This window comes from Rhineura floridana, chromosome 1, assembly GCF_030035675.1.
Source record: "Rhineura floridana isolate rRhiFlo1 chromosome 1, rRhiFlo1.hap2, whole genome shotgun sequence".
Classification (NCBI taxonomy): Eukaryota; Metazoa; Chordata; class Lepidosauria; order Squamata; family Rhineuridae; genus Rhineura; species Rhineura floridana.
In genome coordinates this window covers 288,152,752-288,175,555 of record NC_084480.1, presented here as the reverse complement: position 1 = coordinate 288,175,555, position 22,804 = coordinate 288,152,752, and the positions used below count along the sequence as shown (strand labels likewise).

At 42.1% G+C, this 22,804-nt stretch overlaps 1 protein-coding gene and 1 pseudogene across 1 annotated transcript in view; one reads left to right on the top strand and one right to left on the bottom strand.

Annotated features, from left to right (window-relative positions):
• GRHL2 (grainyhead like transcription factor 2) overlaps window positions 1-16,114 on the bottom strand; it is a 112,049-nt gene extending 95,935 nt beyond the window's left edge. The window contains exon 1 of the mRNA XM_061604559.1: window positions 15,868-16,114. Coding sequence (XP_061460543.1) covers window positions 15,868-15,887 — 20 coding nt within the window. The 5' untranslated portion in view covers window positions 15,888-16,114. The remainder of the gene's footprint in view (window positions 1-15,867) is intronic.
• Window positions 2,919-3,037, top strand: LOC133375754 (5S ribosomal RNA; annotated as a pseudogene).
• Window positions 16,115-22,804: the final 6,690 nt, after the last annotated feature.

Sequence of the window (22,804 nt, the reverse complement as noted above, 5' to 3'; positions counted from 1 at the left end):
TTAAAAATGCACCATTGGCTTTGTTTAAATTTAGAGGAAGGTAGGCAATAATCAAACCAATATAGAACAAATTAAATAAATAGCCATGGTAGCTTCAAGGGCAAATTAGAAACACAGCCCAGCTGAGTTCAGTGTTTTTACATACATTGTATTATTATTAACCATAATTATGACCACAGCTCCATCAGCGTACATGGCACCTTCCAGAATTACATAGGCAAAAACAGATCAGCCCTTGACCCCCCCATCTTATAATCTAAAATTATATACTGTCCTGTTGTATAGGATTGTACTACAGCTGGATTGTTTTAATCTAGACCTTTCAGCTAGCATCTTCTTAGTCCCCCTCCTGTAAAGTTGAAACTGCCTCATGGCATTTTTGTTCTGACAAGAGAGATAAGGAAATATTGGCAATTGCCCTGAATCCAGATGGACCACATTTCAAAGCAAGCCTGCCTTCAAGGCTTGTCAATGGGGCAATTTAAAATTTGCATATATTTCAGCCCACTGGAATATGCAAAACAGCCATGTGTGGTACACAAAGGCAGCATCCAACTCTCCCCATTAAAAAATGAAACCACTCTTATTTCTGTGCTGTAACGATTATGATGACTTGTTACATTTATATCCCATCTATTCTTCAAGAAGCTTGAAGCAAAACACAAGGTTCTCTCCTCCCATTTCACCCTAACAACAACTCTATGAGGTAGCTTAAGTTGAGAGAGACTGATTGGCCTAAAGTCAACAGATCAGATCAGTGACTGAAAGGGGATTTTAATCTGGGACTCCCCAGCCCTGTTCTGACACTCTAACCACTACAGCACGCTGACTTTTGTTATCCCCACTAGGAAATGTAGGTCCTTTGTGCCTGTGCAGAAAACATTTCAACATTAACTCAGGAAGGGTCTTGCCAAACAGCACCAGCAAGCCAAGAGGCTGCTTCCTATGGCAATATTTTAAAGCCAGCTATGAATCAGGGTGCAATCCAAAAAGGTGTGGTCCAGGAGCAACAGCACTGTCTGATGCAGGAATAGCCAACATGGTGCCTTGCAGTGTTGCTGGACTACAGCTCCCATCATCTTTGACTGTTGGCTATGCTGGCTAGGGCTGACGGGAGCTGGAGCTCAACATCTGGAGGGCGCCATGCTGGCTACCCCTGCAATGCAAGGGATTTATTCTTGCCAATCCTCTGCAAGCCAAATAAATAAACTTTTCTCAAGACAGAAAAAACCCACCAAATAAGTCCGGCAGAGGAAATAGGTTATATTAGCATGCATAGCTAAGGGTTAAGCAGTCAGTTTTATTATGGAAAGACTCCAAAATCCTTTTATTACGACTAATCAAAAAATGTCACAGAATGGCAAACAAGCTTTTGAGTCCATTAGAACTCTTCATCAGGCTCAAAGCGAAGTACAGGGGGAAGGGGGGGGGAACTGGCTGATATGGAAGCCATAATGTCTGCATTAGTCAAAAGTCCATTTTTGTTGTAGTCTTAGAAAGGGCAGGCTATGGGGATATGGCTATGGGGGTTGCCATAAGGAGTGCCTGCACTTCAGAATTAACCAAACACCACTGCCTTTCCCATTCATTCTCCCTCTCAGTTGCCTGTTCCCCTCTAGCCCCACTAGAGGGTCTTTTTTATGTTACTCTGTAAACCAATGTGTACAGTGATGAAAGACAAATAAAACATTTTTTTCTTGAGACTGTCCTGAAGAAAAATACTGTACTGTGCTATGCTGGCTGGGGCTGCAGTCCAAAACATCTGGAGGGCACCAGGTTGGTGAAGGCTGTTCTATAGAAGTGTTCTTCAACTTTGGGTCCCCAGATGTTGTTGGACTACAACGCTCATTATCCCCAGCTGGCTTAGCCAATAGTCAGGGCTGATGGGAATTGTAGCCCTACACCACCCAGGGACGCAAAGTTGAAGAACAGTGCACATTACATTAATACATGGACTACATGCTGCACAGGGGGGCTAGGAAAAGACTCCAGTTTCCCCTGCCCCCCAAGAACTGTGGCAATGAGTAGATGGTGGGGAAAGCAATGCTTTGGGTTTAGCTGATGGCTTGTATTGGGCTATCCAGTGAGGCCACATCTGCATCATACATTTAAAGCACTATGATACCACTTTAACAATCCTGGCTTCCCCCAAAGAATTCTTGGAACTGTAGTTTCTTATGAGTGCTGAGAGGTCTTAGGAAACCCCTATTCCCCAACTCCCTGAGTAGATTAGCACATTCCTTCTTCCCAGGGGACTACAATTTTCAGGATTCTTTCGGTGGAAACCATGATTATTAAAGTGGTATAATAGTGCTTTAAATGTATGGTGAAGACGTGGCCTGAGTCTCTTTAAACTATCAGCAAAGCTACAATCACTACATGGCTCGCAAGTCTCACGCTTTATTTATTTATTTATATCCCACCCTTCCTCCTAGGGCACATAATGAAGTGTGAATAACACCTGTGAAGCTCTTTCTCTAGAAGTGACCAAAGTGCAGGAATCATCTCTGCTCCCTTCTCACCTCTGCTTTAGCACTACCTTGGCTCACTTGCTGGAGTCAGGTTTAAATCATTTAAATCTGTAAAAGGAATTCAGGAAAGACAGGTTTTAGACTGCAGGGCTCCAATAAAGCAGATACAGCCAAAATAGCTTCAGGGACAAAACCAAGTTTCCTTATCCGGATAGCGACAGAATAGAATCATTTCTTTAGGGTTAAAAGGTTTCTCCATGTTCACTAGGCTTGTCTTTTATGCTTGGAAAACTGGAATACACTAATTTTAAGTTTGAGCTATTTTTTTCCTGTGTGTGTGTGTTTGTGTATGCATGAGCGTATTTCTGTCTTTTAAAACCTCTGGGCCACTTCTTAATACAAAGAAGTAGGACTGAAAATATTTATTGGAGATTAAAAAGTAGAGGAGCCTATGGCCATAGTACCCTGAACACGTCCGATCTCGTCTGATCTCAGAAGCTAAGCAAGGTCAGGCCTGGTTAGTACTTGGATGGGAGACCACCTGGGAATACTGGGTGCCGTAGACTTAGAGGAAGGCAATGGTAAACTACCTCAGTACCTCTTACCATGAAAACCCTATGATACATCCAAAGGATTCATAGAGTCATCATTTATTATTTTATTTATTTATTAATTCAATTTATATACCGCCCCATAGCCGAAGCTCTCTGGGCGGTTTACAACAGGTAAAAAAACATCTGACATACAATTAAAACCTCATATTAAGCAATTTAAAAATAAGTTAAAATATCAAGAATTAAAACATAATTAAACACACACTAAAATGCATATTAAATACTACTAAAATGCTGAAAATGCCTGGGAGAAGAAGAAGGTTTTTATCTGACGCCGAAAAGATTATAATGTTGGCGCCAGGAGTATCTCTTCAGGAAGAATATTCCATAGTTCTTTAACAAAACACTGACAACTTTTAATAAATATTACAACATTCAGAGAATTTTTTATATTCTTATGTGTTGGGAGACTGACTAACATTAATACATTTATATGACTGTGCAGCTGAAAACATCCTCCATTTTCTTAGGCTCCTATGCAGCAGCTGTAACCTGGCCCCCTCCAGATATTGCTGGATTATAACTCCTATTACCCCTAACTATTGACCATGTTGGCTTGAGCTGAAGAGAGTTGGATTCCAACAACACTTGGAGGGCCACAGATCTCTAGCTCCTGCTATATCTGGGAGCCTCACTGAACTCAATAGGACTTACCGCTAAATAGTCATGCATAGAATTGCACTGTTAATTTTTAAATTTGGTTTTCTGGTACCTATGGTTTGCATTAAAATATGACAAATTTACTGAAATATGACCGATATAATCTACAAACCAAATAACAGAAGAGTCTAGACAATTGTCTCTCAACTTAGTAACCAAAGATATGAACAAGACCTTTGCTTGCACATGGGGCTCTTTCACTCCTCCCTTTGCACATGCCGTGATTAATGAAGAAAGCTTCTAATTAACCATAATTACCTATTTCATCTAAAGCAGAAAACTATGGTTACCACCTTTGGGGGAAATCACAGTATTTCACATTACTTCAAATCATGGTTCAGACAAAATGAGAAACTATGGTTGACTGAAGCTTTCCTGGTTTATTTGTTTGCACCATAAATGGAGAAGTAAAGCTGACTGCGCTGACAGAAGGCTCATTCATATATCAGCAGATGAAGCAGAGATATGACCATTTAAATGTGGTCATAGAAAACCATGAACAAATTATTTTAATATTTTTGAGACAGCCCAAAATTAGGGAGATTGAATTACTTTTTGTTTTAATTCTTTGTATTTCATATGAATTATCTAAAATACCACTCACCAGCAGTACAAAGAATACAAAGAATACAAATGTGATGAAATAAATTGGTCCAAGGATTCGATTTGCGTGCTCTATATTGGCAAAGTTAAAATCTCCAAGCACAATGCGGAATTGAGTAAAGCTTGAGAAGAAGCAAAAATATAGAAACAGTCAATATACAATGTTCTTCTACAATTTATATTGTTATATGATACAGTTTATATTTAATTTAAAAATATTAATTTCTGACTTCCAATAGATTATTCTGAGCTTCCATATCTAATTATGTTGAAATTATCTGACATGATTTTGACGACGAGCATCTCCAGACAGTCATTTTATTGCTGGTGTTTTACACTTCATAAGTTGTAATCAACTTGAAGGCATATAACAACAAGTAGAGGAAAGCCATCTGAATACTAAAAATTTCAATACAATCACATCTATTGAATGCTAGTAAAGTTGTGAGACCGAAGCAAGACAAGCATTATTGTGGTAGCTTAAACTCCACTCAGATTGAGTACACATCAGAACTAGGAACACACAACGGAAAGCTGGACCCTCCTACTTAAATATGTACAGATGGATTATGTGTTTTAAAACACCCTAGTTTCATAATATTTTATTTATAAACAGCATTCCATTTATACTCCCTTTTCAGCTAATCTTTCTGGCAAAATTGGGAACTTAATAAAGCAGGAATTCCATTTTTAGTTGCACCAGGCTCCTCTGTGGAATTATCTTCATCATCCCAATACCATATTGTAACTAGCAACACAACCCTATACATGTTTAATCAGAGACTCCACTCTGTTCAGTGGGACCTACTACCCAGTAAATGTGTTTAAGACTGCAACACAGGCCTAAGCAGATGTTACTGAAATAAACACACATGCTTCATTGTCTATTCTTTCCTCCCTCTCCCTCTCCTTCCTCTGCTGGTCTCTCCTACATTGAAATTTCAGTTTTAAGTTCTTTACATATTCATGACACCATATAAATAAACAACATCAAACCCTGTAAGAAGTGTCCAAATATCTACAAATATTACTTTTAATTGCCCTAGAACAAGAGAGGAATATGCATTTTTTGCTATTTGAACGTTTAAAACTTCATGCTGAAGTGAACGGAACATTTTGAAAAACTGATCTAAATCTCATTCTGCAAACCTTTTTCTGACCCAAGTGCTAGGCTGTTTCTTTATCTTGCACATCTTTGCATTCATATCTTCTGTTCTCCCCACCCCCCCGCTGCCGCTTCCCTTCCCTGACACCTGAGGTATTTCATAATACACAAAGACAACCCAAATTAAATGAACATGAACTGACGCGATGGTTACTGCTACTACTTCTTTTTAATCATTCCGGATTCCTGCTCCCTCCCCCCTCCAAAAAAAAAGACCCATAAAGAAAATCCTCATATTTGGAAGTAAACAAGATGTATTTTGTCAATGATACGTTCTAACAAGACAATTACTAAAAATATCCAAAATATGGAAAAAATTAAGCAAAATGGAGAAGATTTTTTTCTTGATTAAAATTGTTTTTTTTCTATTTGATTCACACTATTATGGCCATAATCAGAACACTAGGCACACTAGATCTCACTTAAGCCAACAAAACCTACACACTTCACTCAGCATTTAAGTCCAAGAGATGTTCCATGTAACCCAAACTTACCTAGCTTTCTAGGATGACACCCTACTACAAGTGTCAATAACTGTGCTATCATTTTGGCTTCTTCTTCAGACTTTTGCTTCTGTGATCCTTCCAGAAGGACCTTTAGATGAGGTCAATGGCATGCACTCAAGTGTAAGAGGTCACTGGACTGCACCCTATACCCATGCTCTAAGTTCAGCATCCTACTACAGGCGACACACTAATACAAGTGTCAATAACTATGCTATCACTTTGACTTCCTCTTCAGACTTTTGCCTCTGTGATCCTTCCAGAAGGACCTTTAGATGAAGTCAATGGCATACACTCAAGTGTAAGAGGTCACTGAACTGCACCCTATACACATGCTCTAAGATCAGCATCAGAGGTGCTGCTTGTAGGCCCACCAATGAGATCAGCTGGGTTGTTCAGCATGAGAGGAAAGGCATTCTTGGTGATGGCACCTTGTTTATGGAATGCTATTTTAACTGAGGTGTGTGTGGCCCCATCAATACAAGACTATTAAGAGAGCTGTAAAAACACATTTATTTTCTGTTGTTTTCCCTTTAACAGATATTGGGTTGGATCCAGACTTAAGCTAAGAGAAGATCCATTGAGACCAATAACTAACTTAAGTCCCATTGATATCAGTGGCTCTACTCTAAGTGTGACTAAGTCTAAATCCAACTCATTAAGTGCTGCTGGTTTGGTGTTTGGATTGTTTTTAAGTGTTTTAATTGACTTGAAGGGTATAATACTGGATCTCTTTTCAGTTAGATGTGTTTCTGAATTATACTGAATGACTTTTTTTTAATCAATATTGATTTTCGATTTTATGTTTATGCCCGAAAAGGCAACCAAAAATAATAGTTGTTGTTGTTGTTGTTGTTGTTATGTGCCTTCAAGTCAACTACGACTTATGGCGACCCTATGAATCAGCGACCTCCAAGAGCATCTGTCATGAACCACCCTGTTCAGATCTTGTAAGTTCAGGTCTGTGGCTTTCTTTATTGTGGTTAGTTGTGGTTAAAGAGGCAATATACCAGGGACGGCTAGCCTGTGGCCCTCCAGATACTGTTGGAGTCCAACTCTCATCAGTTCCAAAAAGCATGGCCAATAATCAAGGATGACAAAAGCTGTAGCCCAGCAACATCCCAATGAATTCATTGTGGAACTTACTTCCAAGTAGATATATATAGGACTGCACTTTGTTGTTGTTATGTGCCTCCAAGTCGACTACCACTTATGGCGAACCTATGAATCAGCGACCTCCAAAAGCATCTGTCATGAACCACCCTGTTCAGATCTTGTAAGTTCAGGTCTGTGGCTTCCTTTATGGAATCAATCCATCTCTTGTTTGGCCTTCCTCTTTTTCTACTCCCTTCTGTTTTTCCCAGCATTATCTTTTCTAATGAATCATGTCTTCTCATTATGTGTCCGAAGTATGATAACCTCAGTTTCATCATTTTGGCTTCTAGTGACAGTCCTGGTTTAATTTGTTCTAACACCCAATTATTTGTCTTTTTCGCAGTCCATGGTATCCGCAAAGCTCTCCTCCAACACCACATTTCAAATGAGTTGATTTTTCTCTTATCCGCTTTTAGGACTGCACTACACATCACATTTCAATGGGATTCAGCAGAGAATAATTTTGGCTGGATTGGGGCCAGCAAGTATAAGCACTATGGCAATGGCTGCTGGTGGCTCCATGTCAGTGCAACACGGGAATCTGCTCCAGATTTTAGTCCAAACTTTCAAAGTTCCGACTACAACCTGGAGCAGATTCTACTGCCCCACTGACAGAGAACCACCAGCCGCCACTGCACCATGGCATAGGCCAGGAATGGGGAACCTTGGGCCCAAGGGCCAAATGCAGCCCTCCAGGCCTCTCTGTTCAGCCCCAAACTCTTCCCAGGCCACACACCTCGCTGGCCCTACATTGCACCCTCCTCAAGTGCTTTTGCCTGGCTGGAATGTGTCCTTGAGTCATGATAATGCTTGCCAAAATGGAGAGGTATGTAATATGTGTGTAGAAACCATTGACTTTTGCATGGCTAGAATATAACTTACAGTACAAAGGTAAGCGTCACCCACTTTTCCCTGTGGCTCCTCCCACCATCATACATTCATCATTGGCGATAGCTCGTGGCCGAGTAAGATTGTCTTCCAAGATAAGGTCTTTAACAGTGGGTCCGTACGTGACTGTGGAGGCCAATTCTGGATCCACACAGCCTCCCACAGTGAGGAGATAGGTTTCCAGATGGAAGGAAAGGTTGCCCATGAAGAAATGAGGCCCTCACACTGAAAAAGGTTCCCCACTCCTGGCCTAGGGAGATATTTTTTTTAACCATCAAATCCAGGGAATTTTCTCCAACAAATTCACCACTCTGCCCTAATATTCCCCCCCCGCAGTTTTGTCCTCTTTGTCTCAGAGTCAATTAATCATATATATATTGCATAGCACTATAATTGCTCCATTGTAGTATTGATTTATCTCACTTAAGGCCAGTTCAAATGTAATATTTTCCTTCATGGAAGAGTTAATGGAGGAATTCCCATGGAGGAATATGCATGGAAACATTCAAACAAAATTGAAAACCTTTGTGGCTTTGCAGGAAAGATTCCCAAGCAGGATATTCAATTCCCACCAGCTTCTGGTATTACATTTCCTCCCTCATAATTCCATATAATAATAATAATAATAATAATAATAATAATAATAATAAAAACTTTATGCCGCCTATCTGGCCGAGTGAACGGCCACTCTAAGCGGCGCCAACAAAAACAGCCAGATTGGCGGGTACAAGAGAGAGGGCATTCTCAGTGGCGGTCCCCACTCTTTGGAACTCCCTCCCACAAGATCTCCGGCATGCCTCTTCCCTAAATGTATTTCGGAAAGCCTTAAAGACCTGGCTTTTTCAGCAGGCCTTCGGGGTATCCGGGGAGGGTTAATCGATATAATTGTAATGCCTCCTACCCAGTTTTAATATTGTTGTTGTAGATCTATTGTTTTTATTGTATTACCGTATTTTATTAATTGTATTTTAATAATTTTGTAAGTCGCCTAGAGTGGCCATTGGCCAGATAGGCGACGAAGAAATTAAATTTATTATTATTATTAATACAATATAAATACGACATATAAATACAGTCTTCAACTAATCAACCCACCCACATCTGTACGTTATATACTAAAATTTGCTAGGGATCCTGTATGCCCGCTGAAATAGCCACGTCTTTAATCCTTGGCGAAAGCCTACCAAGGAGGGGGCATGGCGAAGATCATAAGGGAGAGAGTTCCAGAGGGTGGGGGCCACAATTGAGAATGCCCTCTCTCTAGTCCGCACCAGCCTGGTTGTTTTCACTGGTGGGACCGAGAGAAGGTCTTGTGAGGCTGATCTTGTAAGGCGGCACATTTGGTGATGCTGGAGGCGCTCCTTTAGATAAACTGGACCGAAACCGTGTAGGGCTTTAAAGGTTAACACCAACACCTTGAATTGGGCTCGGTAGACAACTGGTAACCAGTGTAGGTCTTCTAACACTGGAGTGATGTGATCCCGCCGGCAGCCATTCTTAATCAGCCGTGCCGCCGCATTTTGTACCAGTTGTAATTTCCGTACCGTCTTCATGGGTAGCCCAACGTAGAGCGCATTACAGTTGTCTAAGCGAGAGGGGACCAGGGCATGCACTACTCGCGGGAGCAGATGAACCGGAAGATAGGGTCGCAGCCTCTGTATCAGGTGTAACTGATACCAAGCTGCCGGCTCACTGCTAACACCTGAGCCTCTATGGACAGCTTGGAGTCAAGAACGACCCCGAGGCTGCGGACCTGGTCCTTTAGGGGCAATCTTACCCCATTCAACACCAGGTCGATATCTCCCAGTCTTCTCTTGTCTCCCACAAGCAGTATCTCGGTCTTGTCGGGGTTCAGTTTCAGCCTGTTTCCTCCCATCCATTCACTTACGGACTCCAGGCACTTGGAAATGGTATCCACAGCCAACTCCGGTGAGGACTTAAACGAGAGATAGAGCTGAGTGTCATCCGCATATTGGTGGCACTGCAACCCAAATCTCCTGATGATAGCTCCCAGCGGCTTTACATAGATGTTAAATAGCATGGGAGAGAGGATAGAGCCCTGTGGCACACCACAATTAAGAGGCCAAGGGTCCGAAACATCCTCTCCCAATGCCACCCGTTGGTGCCTGTCAGAGAGATAGGAACGGAACCAGCGTAGAACAGTGCCTTCAATTCCCATTCCCTCCAGGCAGCCCAGGAGGATACCGTGGTCGACGGTATCAAAAGCCGCTGAGAGATCAAGGAGGATGAAGAATGAGCATTCACCCCTATCCAACGCCCTCCTCAAATCATCCACCAGAGCGACCAAGGCTGTTTCAGTTCCATGACCAGTCCTGAAGCCCGACTGGAATGGATCTAAGTAATCTGCTTCCTCCAAGTGTGTCTGTAACTGTTTGGCCACCACACGTTCGATCACCTTGCCCAAAAATGGTAGATTGGAGACTGGGCGAAAGTTATTCAAATCTTGGGGATCCAAGGAGGGCTTTTTCAAGATGGGCTTTATTACCGCCTCCTTGAGGGCAGATGGCAATGCACCCTCTTCCAAGGAAGCATTTACCACTGCCTTGATCCCATCGCTCAGTCTCTCTCTGCAGTCCACAATGAGCCATGTAGGGCAAGGGTCAAACAAACAGGTGGTCGGTCTCACAGTAGAGAGCACCTTGTCCACTTCCTCAGAGGGAAGAGGCTGAAACCGATCCCATCGGACCGGATAGCAACTGGCCGTCTCTGGCCTACTTCCTGTGTCCACGGCGTACGGAATTGAGCTCTTCAGACAATCGATTTTATCAGCAAAATGTTTTGCAAACGCGTCACAGGAGGCTTTAGAGTGCTCCATGGGGTCCTGAGCAACTGGACCGACCAGGCTACGGACCACCTGGAACAACCTCCTGGGACATAATTCTGCGGATGCAATAGAGGCAGCAAAGAAATCTTTCTTTGCTGTCTTTATTGCCACTTGGTAGGCCGCTATTGCTGCTCTAACCAGTGTCCGATCGTATTCGGAGCGAGATTTCCGCCACCAGCGTTCTAGTCGTCTCACCTCCTGCCTCAGACCCCGCAGACATGGTGTATACCAAGGTGCAGTTTGAGTTCTATTCAGGGGGAGAGGACGTTTTGGAGCCACCCGGTCTATTGCCCTGGTGATCTCCTTATTCCACTCTGTCACCAGGGTTTCGACTGGGCGACCTTCAGACAGCTCCAAATCTCCCAGCGCCGTCAGGAATCCTTCTGGCTCCATCAGGCGTCTGGAGCTTTAAAAGAAATGGGGATGCCACAGCATCCGATTATCCTGATGCGCAACCTAGACTTTGGACAAGAGGCTACTGTAAGGACAGAATATGGAGAAACCAATTGGTTCCCAATAGGAAAGGGGGTGAGACAGGGGTGTATTTTATCACCCTATTTGTTTAATCTGTATGCAGAACATATCATATGGAAAACAGGATTGGACCAAGATGAAGGTGTGAAAATTGGAGAGAGAAATATCAATAATTTAAGATATGCAGACAATATCATACTACTAGCAGAAACCAGTAATGATTTGAAACAAATGCTGATGAAAGTTAAAGAAGCACAAAAGAGGGACTACAGCTGAACATCAAAAAGACTAAAGTAATGACAACAGAAGATTTATGTAACTTTAAAGTTGACAATGAGGACATTGAACTTCTCAAGGATTATCAATACCTTGGCACAGTCATTAACCAAAATGGAAACAATAGTCAAGAAATCAGAAGAATGCTAAGAGGACTGGGAGGGCAGCTATGAGAGAACTAGAAAAGGTCCTCAAATGCAAAGATGTATCACTGAACACTGAAGTCAGGATCATTCAGACCATGGTATTCCCGATCTTTATGTATGGGTGTGAAAGTTGGACAGTGAAAAAGGCGGATAAGAGAAAAATCAACTCGTTTGAAATATGGTATTGGAGGAGAGCTTTGCGGATACCATGGACTGCGAAAAAGACAAATAATTGGGTGTTAGAACAAATTAAACCAGGACTGTCACTAGAAGCCAAAATGATGAAACTGAGGTTATCATACTTCGGACACATCATGCGAAGACATGATTCATTAGAAAAAACAGTAATACTGGAAAAAACAGAAGGGAGTAGAAAAAGAGGAAGGCCAAACAAGAGATGGATTGATTCCATAAAGGAAGCCACAGACCTGAACTTACAAGATCTGAACAGGGTGGTTCATGACAGATGCTTTTGGAGGTCACTGATTCATAGGGTCACCATAAGTCGTGATCGACTTGAAGGCACATAACAACAACAACAACAGCCAGCCCCACCTTACTTAGCCTTCTTACTTACAAGCAGTCCCGAGGGTGGCACCACCTGTCAGCTTCCTCCTTCTCAGTCTCAGGGTCCAGAACTCAGCAGGGAGAAGCATGGGGATAAGACTAGAATTATTTGGCTCTGCCTGTCATTGGCTCTGGCTCCACCTATTGTTGGGCTCAGTGTGTTCCACCCCACCAGTTCCAATGGGCATCAGCCACCACTGGTGGTGAAGCGATCAAGTAGTGACTGTCATTTGGTCAATTCACTCATCAGCACTCAATACGGTTTATATATCTTTAACTTGTCTCTCCATGGGCGAATGGGCAAACTGAACAAGTGACATCACAAGACCACCTCTTCACGCAGTCAGGTTGACTGATCCACGCAACCAGTCTCTATCTGCCTACAAAGAGTTTGTGTGAATTGGCCTTTGTCCTCATCCCTCTGTCCCTTGGCTTTCTGGTAGTTCCTGTTGTATATTTTCCAAGAGCTGCAATATGCCTATAAGCACCAAAGGGGGACAGATTAGCTTCCACATAATAAAGAGTGCAGTCACTTTGAAAGATATGAATACTGGATTCTTAGACTGTGGGCCATGGTACATTTTCAAGTGTATTTTCAGCAGAAATAACACAAGAAAATTCTGAAGACCTTTTCAAGAGCAAATAAATATGATCATTGAACAAAAACAAATTCTCCAACAATCCATCAGAGAAATAATGGTGTCTTGACAAATATCTCCAGTTCTCCATGATCTACTCCGAGTGCAAACCCAGCAATGTCTACACTCTATCTAGCTTTCATTTCCCTGTATCCTCATGTATTCAGTGCATCTGAATCGGTGCAAAAGAAGCTGAGGTTTAACTGAGAAGCATTTCAAGAATAAGGTAATGAAAGAAAATGTGGCATCTATCCTACAAAGAATAAGAATTGCTTTTACACTGGCAGATCCAACCTGGAATAGGTTAATGTAATCACAGTAATCTCAGACAAAAAGATATAAAAACCATCATCATCAGGTGTTTTTTTATTTGTACCAGTTTGGTCAGTTTAGGCATATGCAAAGAGTTCAACATATCTTACTGCACATGCAAATAATTATATATAGTTGATAACCTCACTGAAAGCATTAAGCACTTCTGCAAAGTTAAAAATACATTTCTCATATAAAGAAGTAAAGCTTTGTATAAACTCTTATATCAAGTCAATGACAACACCTTACCTGTCCTAGATGTCTTGTAGACCAATCCTACGTGTAATTATTTAGAAGGAAGTCCCATAAATGCAGTGGGCAATTGTACCAAGTAAGTAATCATGGGGAATGCAGCCTTAATGCTACACAAATTAGTTTTGGCGTTAGACTAAAATTGTAGCGTGATTGGCTGTATATGAATCTCCATAAACATAGTGGCAGAGGGTGAAACCCACGGTATTTGAAAAATCTACACCTGTTTCTTTACTTTCACCAAAAAGAGTGGAATGGCCAAAACTCCCAAAACACTTTGAGTGACTAATCTATCCAAGCAGATGTGCAACATCTCAGATACTGATCAAAATCCTTATTTTAAACAACTGCCCTTCATACCAGAACCAGAAAAGGTCTTCAGAACATAGTGGGCACACCTTATTTCATAACAAAAACCAGCACCACAGAACAAAACCAGCACCTTCCAATAGTCCCAAGGGGTGATAAAACAGCATACCTTTTCATTCTGGATTATTAAACCAGAATTATCATCACCCTTTGGCTCACAATCTTTAGCACAACTAAGTGTCGTTGCCATGCATTGAAAGTGTAGTAAAATGCACACTTTTTATATGGTTGTTTAAAAATGGTGAAAGTGCAACAAAACTCAGTTGAGTGGTCTTGATATGCCCACTAACTGAAACGTTTTATTTGCTGGTCCTATACTGACCATACATAAGTAAATTTCCCTACACACAGTGGTAGGGGGAAAACCCACATATATCACTTTTTCATATACACCCTTCAACATTACAGTTATTTTCTGGTTACAAAACTTCATGTGCCGTGGCTCTCAACCAAGCCAGTCTCCCCCACCTACCAACCTTCTCATGTAAGAGATTTGTCTGATACCGGCTGTGGTCAGAACCACCACTTTGCTTAATAACACCCTCCTCTTTTCTTCCTCCCCTTTTCCAGATGTATGGTGTAGGTCACCCTAGGGCAACAACTTAAGCGCAGGACTTTCTTCGCTGTGCATATGTGTGTGTGTAGCTGGGAGGTGTGCAGCCTCAGAAGGAACATTCAAGGTAAAAAATAAATTCCTCCAGATCTTGCGATCCAACCCACTGCAAGCTGCAGGCCCCCTCTCTCCTTTCATTGTGAGTGTGATGTGATCTAAAGTCACCGGGCAAACTACAAGGAGCCCGTAACATCTGCTGAAAGGAACAATAATACAATTGGCGGGGGGGGGGGGAGAGAAGGCTGTGAAAGACTTCCTGTTTTTTCTTCACCTTGCACATGTTTGTGAGCTGGCAGAGGGCTAAAGGAGAGGCAACTGGATGTAGCCAATCTACAGTGTGTACACACAGACACACATATACCCCAGTCCCAGGATCATGATGTCCTTCAGCGTTGCCATGTTAAAGTTCAAGGAAACTTTTATACTAATGCTACTTAGTTTGTTTTCAACTTCCTTAAAGACTAGGTTCTCGTGCTTGTTTCATGCCACTTATGGTTTTCCAAATAATTCCAATTTCTTTAATAAAGAGTCGTTGTGTATGAATCACAAATATGCCAGTTTTTAAGGAAGAGAACTTCATACAAGTTTTCACTTGGGGTAGAAATTCTCAGTGTCATGCTGCCTGGGATTCCCCCTTCTTTTTTAAAAAAATGACAAGCAATCTATTGAAAAACGGAGACAAAACTTTTGCATGAAATCACTTCCTCTTGCTGGGTATGGGGGTAAAAACGACACACCCGTTTTTCTTTATACACTCTTCTACAATGCGGTTATTTCTGATTATGGCAATAGAATCCCAGTCCTCTCCGAAAAAAGTGAGTTGAAATAAAAGGATTCCTGAGCTACATCTTCTACTTCTTTCTACCCCACAATATAAGTACAAAAATGCCAGGAGAAGGGGAAGAAGATGGCCGTGTTTCTGATCCAATATAAAAGCTCTTTTGTTGCATTCACCCACAAAAGCCAAGCATCGCTTTTCATCTCTCTAGGCCCTGAAGGAAATGGAAGGCAGCACAAAAGCAGCAGCAAAGGTCTCCCAAAAGTTTGGGAAGGTGCAGTGGAAGTTCAGAACTAACCACTTAATTAAAAAGGGGGGGGGGGAAGCAGTGGAAAAGAAGTGCGAGAAGCAAGGTGGAATCCAGCAACTCTCCTGTTCAACCTCTTTTATGCCTCGTATAAAGGAGGAAATGTAATCCCAGTAGGTCCACCACCTAGATTATTGGGTTTGGTTTTTTTAGGGGGGGGGGAGAAAACACAACCAACCAGTTGATCCGTTCAGGAGCAGCAAAAGTAGCAAGCTGGCTGTGATCACTTACTTGTCCGTCTCTTGTGACATGTTTGATCCAATGAACTCTCTCCCCTTTTCCAGGTGCCTCAGTCTCTCTGGTGAAACTGGACTTTCAAGTCTGTGCAGGTAAAGGTGTGTGTGTGCGCGCGTGAATGAGTGAGAGCAAGCGAGCGCCCGGGACGGCAGAACCAGAGCTACTGGTAATTCTGCTTTTCTTCCCCCCCTCTACTTCTCCCTCAGCCAGCCGTAAAGGTAGGAGTGGGACAGGTAAAGCCCCCTTCTCCCCGCCCCTCGCATGTGAAAAGAAGACTGGGTAGGCTCGCTCCCTCGCTCGCCCTCCCCCTGCTGTTTAGGGCACCGAGCAGGCAAGCAACAAAACCTAAAGGCGCCTACAGGTAACTTTCCCAAGAGGAGTTGGATTCTTTCACTAAAGGATACAAGGCAAGAGGGACGAGCCGCGAGCTGATTGGGCCGAGCGGGCCCACAGGTGAGCAGCCATTGGAAGAGGCGCGCTCAGGTAAGGCCCTTGCTTAGAACTCCGAGCGAACTCGCCTCTTTGGAGAAGCAGCGCTGGCATGGTTGAAGGAGAGCGCTGCTGAAGGCCGGGAGGGGGTGGAAAGTGGGAGGGGGGGGACCGTACTGGGACAGGCGAGGCCTGGCTGGCTGAGGAAACCTCTCAGGGCTGCACTAACTGGCTGACGACGCCTGAGAAGAGCCTGTGGTCGCAGAGGGGGGAAGAAAAGCGCGGGAAGGGTGGAGAACGAGAGAGCCTTTGAGCTACAGAAAGGAAGCCATGAGTTTGGCTGGCCTTAGACTGGGGTGGGGGGAGATCAGAGGCAAAGGCTCCTGTAAAGGCTGCGTTGACTTGGTTTTGGGGGGCCTCGACGGTCGCTCTGCCAGCCTCGCTGCGCAAGCCATGGGGAGAGAGAGAAATACTACCAACCAACATGGAGTCTAGAGAGAATACAAGGCACCAGCTTGTTCATGGACCTATAAAAGAGGGGCTGCGTGACAGAAACGGCCGGCCTAAATCACCTTTTTTCCACAAGTGGTTATCTCTCTCTTACATAAATGCCTTTCCTTGTAATTTGGGATTTTAAAAAAAACTCTTGACAAGAGGATTTACAGGCCTGCTGGGAGCTATAAAAGTCTCCAATTAAGACGTCTACTAAGCTGTAAACCTCATTTTGTACGGATTTGCTTGGTTTGGGGGCTTTAGATAGCCGGGGGTAAGGCAGAGAAAAGGAAACCAATCTCACCGCCCCCGTTGTTGAGCTGAAAACTTTTCAAGGTATCTCCCGGGGTACTGGGGAATTAAATTTATTGCATATCTCTTTTCCCCTGTATAATGACGTTTTAGCTGCGCATCGAGATCATGAATATGTGGGTGAAATATTATTTGAAACATCCATTTTCTGCGTGACAACAGGCTTACAATAAGTGAAAATTAATACACAATGACTTTAAAGGCAGTGTTGACTTATCAAGACTCAGGGCGGGATTCTTTAAGCTTTGGATTCTATAGCGCTTAGTACTCTGCACCTGCCTGCCTTCAATAGTATTCACAGAGTCAGTGTCTGTTGTTTGTAAATGTTTTCATGACCAGCCTATGAAATACAGGGTTCCCCAACACTTTTTTTTCAAGGGAGGCTGTTTTGTACTGGCTATAGTGCCCGTGTCTTCACGGGTATCAGTCATTGACTCCATAGTCAGCAATTCAGGTTTGAATTCTGTGCCTGCTTGCTTGGGAGCAAGCTACACTGAATGCAGGGAGACGACTTTCAGGAAAACATGGATAGGTTCAGGATGCATTTATTATAAATAGGGACTAGCTCACTGACCTGCGGTGAGTAAAGACAGGCGACCGGATAGGGAAGCTTTTTTAAACTTTACTAGAATGAGATCTCTTTTCAGGCTGTTTGTTGGTGCACCACCAATGACACAAACTGGTATTCATTGTTAAGTGGACTGTTTTGTGGACTGTTAACTTTTATGACCCAGCTTGCAAAGTTGAAGTAGTAATGGAATTTGCCACTCCAAAATGTGATGGCCGCTGGTCTGATGGCTTTTAGAAAAGGATTAGTCAACTTCATGAGAATAGGTCTATCAAAAGGCTATTATTCATGATAGCTAATGGAACCTCCATTTTCAGTGACCGTTTACCTCTGAGTACCAAGTGCTGGGCCAAAAAACAGGGGAAAGCCCTGCTTGTGAGCTTCCAGAGGCAATTGGTTGACTGCTGTTGGAGACAGAATACTGGTTTGGATGGCTATTTGGCCTGATCTAGCAAATAAATTCTTATATCTGTAAATCAAATGAAACCTAAATTCAAAATATGTTTTATTTGGAAGCAAGTTCTGATTTCAGTTAAACATGTTTTAAAATAGCATGAGTTTAAGATCACAACCTAACCCTAATCCTAAACATTATATGGATGCAAGTCTCATGGAAATGTAGGATCCAGCTGCTTTTTGGCTTAAATACTGGTAGCTTCATGCATCAAGCTAGAAATCAAGAAAACTGTCAAGTGCAACTTGCCATTCCTTTCCAGAAATCTACCAAGACCCTGTAACTTTTATTTGTATATTTGCCACTAAACCAGCTCCATAATAAACCAAATGTCTTCTCACCAGAGTGAGTGCCAAGAGAGATCAAAGCCTTGTGCATCCACTTAAAAACCGTGTGATGATTACAAGAACAACTAGAGTAAGGCTGCAATCCTATGCATACTTCATGTAGAACTGGGAGTAAGAACTATTAAATAGAGTTGGACTTGCTTAGGAACAGGTTGCAAAAGGTTTAGTTACTCTTCCAGTCCACAGCCATTTCTCAGACTTTTACTCTGGCTAGTTACTTTGACTAACAGCTGTAATTCTGTGTAGCATTGCTTTGCTGAAAGGAAACAAGTTAAAAAGCATTTGTCTTCACAAATTACCCAACCTCAAGTGTGCATATTTTGCTCCATTTAATAATGGTATTGTTCGGATTTGCCAGCTGAGGACAGAGAATCAGGTATTCAAATAGGGTTTAACTAAGGTTACAAATTATAATTATAAGTACCTAAAATTATGTGTTATGGAAACTGCTAAAACAAATCTGTGGGATGACAGATGCTAATGGCTTGTATTTGTATCAAAGCAGTGCTGTTAACAAGTTCAATGCAAAAGAGCAGATGTTTGAACAACCCATTGTCTTAGTACTGGGGGAGGCTTATCATGTATTTGTGCGTATGTGTTGCTATGTCTCTGTCTGCTTTGTGCCAGATTCCAGCTAGGAGCACCAGATACAAAGCCAACTACTCATTTTGCAAGAGGCAGCACTTATGCTGATCCTTCTTACATCTTAAAACTGTGCAATTATCATCATTTATCATCTGTACTAGGGACTTCTGTGACTCTTTGTGGTCAAGAAGGACTTTTTCTTTCTCAGAGCATGTAAGCTTGTCTTAGTTTCTTCAATTATATGATCCTTGGTCACTTCTGCTTTCAGTTTATGGCATACATGGGTTAATCTTTTTTTTGGGGGGGGGGAGAATTGTGTAGAGGCCTCTATCTTGAGATAGGGCAAAGTGTCTATTTTTATTATTCTCTCAAAGCGTCTTTACAGAATTGGTTTAGTAATGACTTTCTGCCCCATTCTAAAATGTTTACACAGAAATAAAACCCCAGTGAGCAGTTCCTAGTAAGTGCATTTAGGACTACAGTGTTGCTCTGATTATTTTTGTGCTTGCTATATGGCTAACCAAAGTCAATTATTAAGGGAATATGAACAATAAAACACTGTTTTCTGTTCAGTAATAAACACTATTACAGTGGAAATGCTAGCACTGTTACTTGTTTCTTGCCCTGCTTCTATATTGGAGGGGATTGGCATGAGCTTGGCTTTATCGATGTAAGAAGTAGACCATATAAGCATTAGTTTTAAATGCTGCTATCTATAGCAAGTTGTTTACAGTTTTTGTCTATTTAAAAGCAGCTGTACATAGCAAGTGAAGACTGAAAAGCAATAATACATTTTGGTCACAGATATGAACAGGTATTAGCACTGTGTTTCTGAAAAGCAGAGAAATAAAATAGTCACATGTAGAAGCTTTTTGGAATTTGATTGCCTCTCTGCTAAACACCATCATATTCCAGGAACAAACCATGGTTACAGCTCGTGGTTAGTCTAGAGAGAGCTTAACGACAGGCCCAGGTGCTAAATCAAACTCAGCACAGTATGGCAGCAAAAAGGACTGAGGGAGTGAGGAGCAAAGTGACTGGGAGCTTCTGTAGAGCAGCTCGTGTATTCAAACTAAAGCAAGGCTTGGCTTTGTTTGATTTGTCAACCAGGCCATACTTATTGAGCCACTTTGGATATTACCCTAAACTATGGTTTAGCCAGATTACAAGAATGATCCATGGCAAACCTCAGACTCTCACACTCTCCGCCTTTCTCCAACATGGTCACAAGGGAGTCTGGATGCTTTCACTTCCATTATGGATTAACCACAACTTGCTGTGTCATCCAAATCTGGAGAAAACTATGATTCTAAGCCAAATTTCAAAGCCCAAGTGTTCACCAAATGGTTAATGCTTAGCAAAGCAATTAGTGCTTTGACAAAATTTCTTGCACTTCATTTTCTGAGGATGCCTCTCTGTTTGCAAATGTAGGTGCTTGAAAGAGTCTGTAACCAGGTGTTGGCCTATGACTGGGAAGAACATGAAGTTCACTGGGTGACCTTGGGCCAGTCAGCCTAATCTATCTCATATGGTTCTTGTGAAGGTAAAAATCGAGAAGGAGGCAGGTATAATGCCTTGGTGCGCCTGGGAAAAACTACAGACCTTGGAGCCTTTAGTCAGGCTGATGGTAGATGCCGTGTAATAACACTACAATGCATCTGTGGTCTGAACTTTTCAAGCTTCTTTTTTTAACTGAGTAAAAACCTTGAAATGCTTTGTAAATAAACAATGACTGCATTGAAGGATTTGCTTCCTTATTCCAGTAAAGAAAGCAAATATCTCTGAATAAACATGCTTATTTACACTTGCCACAATTCTTCTACCAAAGACTCGCAGCCAAAGATTTGCTGGATCCTAAACCCGTCCAACAGCCAGAGAGGGGCTCAATCTAGATTTCTTTATTAAAGTATTTATAAGCCACACTTGTCATAAAGGTACACCAAGGTGCCTTACAACATACAAAGACATGATACAATTAAAAACCAATAAAAACATCACTAAAACAATTAATAGAAAAATCAACAAATTCTGTGTTTGTTGTGGGGGAAGAAAATTCATGTTAAAGGGCTTGTCTGAAAATTTTGGTTTTCAAGAGACACTTGAAAGTTAGAAGGAATTGGGTTCTGTCAAACCTCTATTGGTAGGGAGTTCCACAGGGCAGGGTGAACCTGGTGGAAGCCAACTGAACCTCGTGGGCATGGGGAACCACCAAAAGTGACCCATCAGAAGATCTTAGTGATCGAGATGGAACATAGGGAGTCAGGCAGTTCTTAAGGTACTTTGGGCCTAAGTTGTTTAGGGCTTTGTGTAGTAACACAAGTACCTTGAACCTGGCCTGGTAGCAAACTGGCAACCAGTGCAGCTCTTTCAGCAGCAGGGTAACATGTTGCCAGTAATTTGCTGCTGTAAGCAGTCTGGCTGCTGCATTCTGTACTAGTTGCAGCTTCTGGACCAGTCACAAGGGCAGCCCCACATAAAGCATGTTACAGTGATCACATCGTATCAATAGAGTCTTATCATTCCTAATAGATAGTGTCTTGTCACTCCCATCCGTCCCATTTAGATAAGCAGCAATTCTAACTCCCAGCTGGAGAGCAGTGGGGCAGAACAGAGTGGCAGAGCCACTACTGCATTGGAAGCCCTTAAACTCACACTGACCAGGGCAGAAAGAAAGTGTGTGGGTTCTTAATCATTTCCACTTCAGTCTCATAATGGATGGTTGAAGAGCATATAAATCTGTGCACCACAATGATTTCAACAACCTTTGACTGTACAACTGGAATCAGACACTGCAAGTTGTATAATTTCAACAACCTTTGACTGTATGATTGGAATCAGACACTGCAAGTTGTATAATTTTGGCAACACTTATCTTCCATTGAAACAACCTGTGTGTGAGATGTATGGCAAACAAGCATGATGACTTACTGGTAAGACCAGATTTTTCTACTGTGAAGCAGAATTATTTTCTGTGGCCAGATAACAGACAGATGCTCACAGTTCCAACTTAGGGCTTTTTACTGATGAAAGGCTTTAAAACATTAATTGTCAAGTGCTTAATAAATTATTTGATGATTCTTTATTTGTAGGTAAGCTGACCCAAGCTGGAATGTTCTATTATTTATTTCATTTCTATCTCACCCTTTTGTGTAGGAGCTCAAGGATCTCCCCCCCACTTCATCTTCACAACATCCCTGTGGGGTAGGTTAGGCTGATCTACTGTACAACTTCAGAATGTACTTGCAGGATTTATTTGTTTGCAAACAGTCACATGTCAAAATTCTCCATTAACGTGTCAGAAAGCTTCTAGCCTAAACTTGCTCCCTGTAGTGTTAGCTTCTGCATGCAAGTGGGGCGGGGTGAGGGTGATGCAAATAATAGATTTTACTTATTTAATTTATTTAGAAGATTTATATAGTGCCCCCCAAAAACACAACATTTCTATGGCTCCATTCCAGCTGTACAATGACAGTGGACAAGATTCCTGAGTTCCTGACACAAACTATACTGATTATAATTTGCCTTTTTTGTGGGGGGAAACTTCTGATGGGAAATATTCTGTAACTTTTCCACGTAGGCAAGATTAAAGGGGGATGCTCAAGCCAAGTGAAGCATAAGGGCAAGAACTGTTTGATTCTATTTAAGACAACACTTAAAAGGGCTTGGTCATAATTTTCTTGGAAATTGCTTTTCAGCTGTAGTTAACAATAGTCTGACGCTAAGTTCAGAAGTCAAAGTGCCTCT